We start from the raw sequence: 7,877 nt of genomic DNA, 5'->3' as shown, positions 1-7,877 counted from the left end.
GTAAGTAAGATATGTATATTATAGGGGCAAGGACTACAACTATATACTGCACTGAAAATTCAGCAACTCAAGGCAAGTAGTTATTGATTTATTGATCAATATTGGTTTTCCCTCATTTTTGACTGTAACTCCACAACTGTTGTCTGTGCTGAAATAAAATTTCCAGTGTAGTAGTTGTAGTCCTTGCCCCTATAATGTCACTAATGCGCTATAACTTATGAGAAAAATGCAAAAATAGGCACAAAATTGGCCAGGGGTGTAGTACCCCCCTTAAGAGAGGGGCAATGCTTAGATATAACTGATTTAAAAAAAAAAAAATGATTTTGGAGATCTGCTAAAATGCCATCCACTAGAGGCCCATGTCATTTTTAATTGTGGGGAATTTGCAAAGTTTTGCAGGAAGGATTAAAAAAATACAAAGCAGGCTGGCTTGCCTGTAAATCAAATTATAAAGCAAAAGTCTCTTTCTTAGTTAAATATTATTTTAATTTAACAACTAAAAACTATTCTATTTAGCAAAAACTAAGTTACAGACATAAAATCTCCCCTTACTCTAAAATAATAAAACTTGTTTACATCAACTTCAATTGGGCTATTCCAGTTGAAATCCACCCCCCCTGTGGAAGATTTTGGAAATAGCTTCAACAGAGGGAGTGTAGGTTTCAAATAGAATAGACAGTTGGGTAACTTCCATTAGAATACTCACTCCAGTTGTGGAAGATACAGGTAAAGCCATTATACAGAGGGGGTATGGGTTTCAAAATGATTAACTCAGACCAATTACATTTGAAAAACATACTCCCCCTGTGCAAGATATTTCCAAAATCTTCCACAGGGGAGTGTGGATTTCAACTGAATAGCCCATTATGCATACTGTGATCACATGCACATCTCCTACGAGGGTCATTCAAAAAGTTCTACCTCCATCATCCCGGCTCTGTTATCTTACGCACCAGGATATTCAAATTACCCACGATTATACTCTTACATCTAGGCTACAAAATAAAAGTTATTTAATGAAAATGTGAATTTTGGTTGTTTAGATAATTGGTTAAAGCGAATACAGATTTGGTACATCGGACACGGTTAAAAACTGAAGCCGAAAGTTTAGTAAGCATCATATTGTAGCTTTGGATAATCTCCATAAAAAATGTTTTTTAGATGCGGTTGTCCAACTGCTTACTCAGGATAAATATTTTGTTTCTATTTGAGCTCCTTGATATGTCTTAGAACTTCAAAACAAAATAAAAATAAAAACATGTTTTATATGAGAAGAAAACATCGACGGGTTTAACAGACAAATAAAATGTTAGATTCGACTAGACCATGTTTAAGGTTAATTCGTAATTATGTCCTTAATTAAGGATGCATCTTGACATGGAAATAAGATGAACAGTTTATTAATAACCTTGTATATACATACAAAATACAAAAAAATGTGCATAAGATTTATTTGATTTTAATTTATGACCCAATTAATATGATTTCAACCAAAAAGTGCTCACCAAATATAGCTCCCAATCGAAGTCAACAACCTATGGAAAAGGGTCAATATGAAGGCTACCCTGGCCCTGAACATGTATCGGTTTTGTTTTGCAATAGATATAATACCCAGTAAAACTATACTACCTGCAAGCATTAGATATTGTTAAATTATTTGAACAAAAATAAAGCAATTTAATCATTTTTAGAAATAAATAAATCTGTAAATGATTTCCACATAAATGTGGCCAACCTTTTTAATCAAAATTAGCCTTTCTTTTCAGACCGTAGGCTGTATTCACTTTAACCAACACATCATAACACTAACAGCCAAAAATCATATTTTAAAAGATTTCGTGATCCTAGCATCTTCTTTTTATGACATTTTTCAGTAGATATCCACGAAAAATGCTTATTTCACAATATTTTTGCTAGACAAATTAATCTGCAAGACATTTTTTTGTAGCCAAGGTTTCCAGTGGTATAAAAATCTCAACTTTTAATATTCAATAAAAGGGGTCAAAGGTTAACTTTCATACTGACCGACCCTTGGTAAAGTGTAAGAAATCCCACTGGTTATTTTGGCCATTTACATGCAATTCTATGAGAGGACATAAAGTCATAGGCCTAATAAAAAAATTATGACTTTATGTTGAACTTTGCTCTGTTGACCTATAAACACAACAAATTTGGCTGATTCCATTTAGGTGCAAGTTGCGACATGTGCAAACATTACAAATATGCATTACAAAAAAATATGCAATAAAATCAACCAAAAACATTAACCAATTTCATGTTATAAGATCGTACATTATGGATTTAAGCCTGTGCATTGATACTCAAACATTTGAGGCAAGCACATGTATACCCACAAAGGTCCTGCATGTATATAGGAAGGAAGGAAGGCAGTGCCGCCGAGAGCCATTATGGGCCCGGGCGTCAAATGAACACACAGGCCCCCATTTTTACGGACCCCCAAGGTGTCTTTTCTTTGCTTTTACGGGCCCATTAATGTATGTTTTCTTTATTTTTGCGGGCCCCTTAGGACCCCGGGCCTGGGGGTAACACACAACCTTAAGCTCCCCTTGTCAGCAGCACTGAAGGAAGACAGCTAAACCACACCCACTGGCTAAGAATATTTTACATGTTTTTAGGATGCCTGCATGCTAGCAGCATCCCGCAGCTTCAAGAATGAATCAGCAAGACCTATATGTTCCCTGAATCCTTTGGTCTCATCTGCAATCAATTCAGTCTTCTGGGCATTCTCCGCAGGCACATACATAGTGTCACCATGATGAGATTCCTCAATGAGTTTCATATAGTGCTGGGCAAACTCTTGTGGTCTGCAATATAAAACGGTCAAAGATTTAAATCATAATCAGAAATATTGGATTGTCTGTAATAAACATTCCCTTAAATAAACGCCCCCCCCCTGCAATTTTTCAATGCTGACGTAACCAAAACGCACATATTGCCATATTAGCATGTGAGTAAGCTTGGGGGTAAGCTTAAAACATAAGTGCTGTAGGCTGTCATGATCACTAAAATTGCCTGGACAAAACCTACTACAACTTAACTTCCATCCAGTTCACTGCCACATTATCCCAGGCCCCCAGCTCAACACGGAAAAGATTTTTTTTACCAGTAGCGAGGACCTTGAAAGCAGCAAAATAGGGGGTATTTAATTTGCACTGTCCGCGAAATTTGGATAAAAGGGGTAGGCCTACTTGGGAAAATTTGGTATTTTATGTCAATATTATATAAGTGTCATTGAAAAGGGGTGTTTGAAATTCTAGTCATTGCAAACCACAAAAACAGGGTTGTTTTGGGCCAAATTTTGTCCTTGATTTTGCATGAAAAAGGGAGGGGGGAGAATTTGATGAAAACCATTGCGAAGGGGGTCTTTGCCATGCATGGTTACCACTTTTGTGTTAAGGGGATGGGCAAATTATGGAACATCACATTGTGCTTATAATGTGCTTACAGATGTACAAGTTTCGTAGTATCCCAGCCAACACCAATTTGTTTTTAAAACCATTATGAACATGTTATAAACATCTTTTGGTTTTGGTCAAAATGTTTTAATAACACTGATTTAAATGTCGGGTTATAGAATGGTCATGAAAACGTTTTTAACCCCATCAGAACTACCCAGCAAACACAAAAACGTTTTAAAAACGCTTTAAATAAGTTATATTTTGGCTTTTGGTTTAGGTAAAAACGTTTTAATAACATTAAAATGTCGGGTTATATAAAGGTCATGATAAGTTTTTAAAACGTTTTGTATGAAAACACACTACAACAATATTTTTTAATGTTTTCAAAAAATGTTATTGTAAACTATTTTTGCAAACATTTTTGCCAAATATTGTGTCAATACTTAAATAACATTATGTTAAAATATTTGAACCCAGCAAACACAGAAATGTTCTTAAAATGTTTTTTCAAAACCTTTTAATAACATTTAAATGTCGGGTTATATAAAGGTCATGACAACGTTTTTAAAACATTATTGAAAATATTTTGGGCAACTATTTTTCGCAAAATATTTTTTCAACCCCAAAATAACATTCTGTTAAGAATGTTTTGTATCAAGTTTTCAAGAATATTTTTGGAATGCTATTAAAACGTTTTTATACCCTTTATATAACCCGACATTTTAAACGTTTTCTGTAAAACATTTTTGTTTGCTGAGCAGTAGATTATCAAAAAATGTTTTTTAAGGTTATGAAAACGATTTATACTCTTAATATACCCTTCATATAACCCGACATTAAAACGTTTTCTGACAACCTTTTATAACATTTTGCGAATGATGTCGAAAACGTTTTGTGTTTGCTGGGTACCTGCCTATTGGTCAAAAAGGAGGTTTCCTTATCAATTGGACCAATCAGCAACATTGCTAGAATAATTTCACCACGCAAATAAATTGGGGTGCAATATTTGCAAAACTCCATTCTGATTGGTGATTAAAATGAAGATATCATGTAACTGACCAATCAGAGGCAATGTTAGATTGTGAAGTCTTTATAAAGTGTCATAAAATGTGGACCATTATAACATTAAAATAATTATTACAATTTGAGTTTGGGCTGGTGAAAATAGATTTCAAATAAACCAAGGTTTTTGAATGTGGTACACCTAAATCAGGAAAAGCTTAAATTTAATTTAATTAAAGATGCTCATTTTTGATTAAATTACTCACTAAAAGGGAAACAATTGTCAACAACAAATTGAAGCATAAAAAGCTAATGTAGAAAAATGCAACTTTTTTTTTTTTTTTTTTTCATAAATGGCTGTATTTTGCAAAGAAGATGTTAATATGTAGTAACACAAACCCGCTCACTTGATGCATAACTAATAATGAGTCTATGTTCCAAACTTTAAAACAAGAGAATTGATCAATCAGTTTTTGGATTATACCAAAATGTCTTGAGGGACTTGCTTTTTTGCAACCGTTTATATTGCATATGATAGTATAGTAAATTTGTGTCCCCCACAAAGGTCAAATTCAGCCTAAAGATCATGCTTGATTGACAGAAAGTACTTAATTCATAGCTCAAATGGTTTTGCGACACCCCTCGTCCAACTGCGGCAAAATGAGCATTGAATTTGCACGGGACTTTGGACAAGATTTTGGGTTTTCCTTTCCTACATAAATGTATGGTCCTCTGTTACCGAAATGAAGTAATATACAGCATTAGCAGACCCGTACGCAGTATTTCACTGGGGGTGCTGATTTTGAAAAAGTAGATTTTTTTCCAAGGGGGTAGCAATTTTGTGAAAAGTGGACTTTCTTCCCAAAATTTGGACCTTTTAGTCCATAAAAGCATAAAAAATCTGATTGTTTTGCTCGCAACGCTTGCAAAGTCTGAATTTTGGGACTTTTTGTATACTTTTCCAAATTGCGTACGGGCCTGAGCATTAGCAGGCCTTGCCGTCTAGATTTTAAAGGCGAGTGGTTAATCACTCGCTAGCATGATGCTAGGCGAGTGGTCGCATTTTCACAAATACCATTTATTTAGGTATAATCAAGTAGGTCTTAAAATGGTATTTATGAATTTGTGTTGAAATGCGTGCGAAGCGCGCTAAAATTTGTGACTTTCTCCGCTCAGAGAGGGCACAGAATCGATTAAATTCTGAATTTGCTGATTCAATTGCTGATTTGGGGAGATTCGCAGCGAGTGATATTTAGTGTGTATGGCGAGTGAAAAATCGCTCGCTAGAAATCGAGTTTGGGCGAGCGGTGGCGAGCGAGAGCGATCGCTCGCCTCAAACGGCAAGGCCTGCATTAGCATCACGTTGTGATGTTACTCACGTGCTCATATTCTGTACAATACCGGCGGTATCTTCCATCACTGGTACGTACACCTTTTCCTTCTTCATTTTTGTAAATATTGGCGTATCAACTGTATGTGGGCAGATCACATTTACACGGATCTTCTTTTTCGCTACAAGTGCATCAAAAGTCTGTAGGTCAAAATAAAAATAGGAATGGTTGTACTGTGCTATCAAATAAATATGATAAGTCATTGCATACACATGTGATATACACAATTACACGATGTACTTTATGGGGATATATGCCCCCTTGGTAGTTGGAAAAGGTTTCAAAATGAAGGCCCAATTGAAGCCATTCTTGGACCATTTTTACACTTTTGTTATTATTGCTTTACACAAAAAGTGTACAGGTGTCCAAAACAAGCCAAAATGGCTACTTTTATTGATCCATATACACAGAGTCTGAATGCTTCCCTCGCAGAAGTTGGAACATTTTACGAAATGATGGCCCAATTGAAGCCATTGGGTTCACCAACTTTACACAATTTACAAAGCAGGCAACACCAATTGTGACCCGTGGATCTCCTTATTTTATATCCACAACATCAGGTGTAAAACAGGCAATGAAGCAGGTGTACTCACTCTACTATGTTTTTCCCCTTTCTCTTGTCTTCTCTTTTCTTTTCTTTTTTCTTCCTCTTTTTCTCCCATTCTTTTCCTTCTCTTTCTCTCTCTCAGGGGGGGGGGGTAAAATACTGGTACCATGCTCAGCCATCCAATATTATATCATACATATGAGGGAGGCACTATGGAAGAAGAAGAATCATCAAAAGACACCTGAAATAGCAGCCTATCATGAGTGATTCACTTCCCAGGCATGTACGCTCGTGATTCTCATGTGGTTTACACGTTTGCTGTGTTCATTCAAATGAAATTTTTACTATAGTGATCCACCTGTAAATTCTGAGTTGAAATTCTGAAATACGTTGCGGCGTTGACAACTTACTGCAATTTGTCTTGAGAACCCAATGATGGCCAATTTTGTTGTTGAGTATATTGGTAGAGATGGGAACAAGGATAATCCTAGAATGAAAAAAAAATGATAAAGACGATTATAATATGATAATTTTGAAACCTAAGGGACCATTCACAAACACTGGTTAAGGGGCCCTGATGCAAAATGGGGGGAGGGATCTGAAAATTTTTGACCCTCCTAAGGGGGCCTGAAAATTTTTTATATGGGGTTGACCCATAATTTGTGACCTTTCATAATAAATATACACATTTTTTCCCCAAAAGACCTAATTTTTTGGGTGTTTTGGGGAAAAATCCATTAGATATGTACTTTTTTGTTAAATATCAAAAATATCAATTTTTAATTATTTGCCATAAAATGTGCATTAGGCCCCTATATCGCAAATTTCAAAAAATTCTTCATATTCAGAATGCAATTTGATATGTCTGATGTGCTCTTAAGTCCCACAAAAAGTACTGTCTAATCGTTCATACCCCATCTCTTATGATTTGTTGAATTCACATTTTCTCATACGGAAAACCATGATACAATCTTAATGCCAAGTCCTATCTTCGCGAATCAAAAACTCACTTATGAAATGGAGTACAAACTTTTGTCTCTTGGAATAATGATATCATGATGGGGGGAAACTATTGACCGGAAAGTTAGCCATATACTTGGAACAGGTCAATCTACTTGGGTTGTGTCAAGTTGCAATTCTCATGATATGCTTACCTAAGGAATATTTATGGGTTATTGTAATATCAGCTTTTGAATAGTCCTTCAAGAATTACTCTTGGCTGACAAAATTGTCTATCTGCCTCGCTACTAGGCCTTTGGCCTCACCGAGCCCCCCCCCCCATACAGTGGCATGCGCAGCACATTGAAAGTGGGGTGCCAGGTTGTTCAGTTCCCCTAAATGGAGTCTGATTAGGAGTGTAAGTTGCGCGCGAAATCAGTCATTTCGGGGGAAATGACTGATTTCCCTCGAATGACCAATAAAAGTGGGGGGGGGGGGGCTGTGGCCCTCTTGCCCCCTTTGCACACACCACTACCCCCATAGCCAAGGTTATTCTTGAAGGACTACTTTTGAAAGCAA

General features: G+C 36.1%; 1 protein-coding gene across 1 annotated transcript in view; it reads right to left on the bottom strand.

The window, feature by feature from the left end:
• Positions 1 to 1,334: 1,334 nt before the first annotated feature.
• LOC140137753 (15-hydroxyprostaglandin dehydrogenase [NAD(+)]-like) overlaps positions 1,335 to 7,877 on the bottom strand; it is a 30,410-nt gene continuing 23,867 nt past the window's right edge. Inside the window, exons 5-7 of the mRNA XM_072159519.1 lie at positions 6,770 to 6,846; positions 5,801 to 5,952; positions 1,335 to 2,825 (exon numbers count right to left, since the gene is read on the bottom strand). Of these exons, the coding sequence (XP_072015620.1) occupies positions 2,633 to 2,825; positions 5,801 to 5,952; positions 6,770 to 6,846 (422 nt within the window). The 3' untranslated portion in view covers positions 1,335 to 2,632. The remainder of the gene's footprint in view (positions 2,826 to 5,800; positions 5,953 to 6,769; positions 6,847 to 7,877) is intronic.

The sequence above is a fragment of the Amphiura filiformis genome, chromosome 17 (assembly GCF_039555335.1).
Source record: "Amphiura filiformis chromosome 17, Afil_fr2py, whole genome shotgun sequence".
NCBI classification, from domain to species: Eukaryota; Metazoa; Echinodermata; class Ophiuroidea; order Amphilepidida; family Amphiuridae; genus Amphiura; species Amphiura filiformis.
Note: the sequence above shows the minus strand (reverse complement) of the source record. Positions and strands in the feature narration are given on the sequence as shown.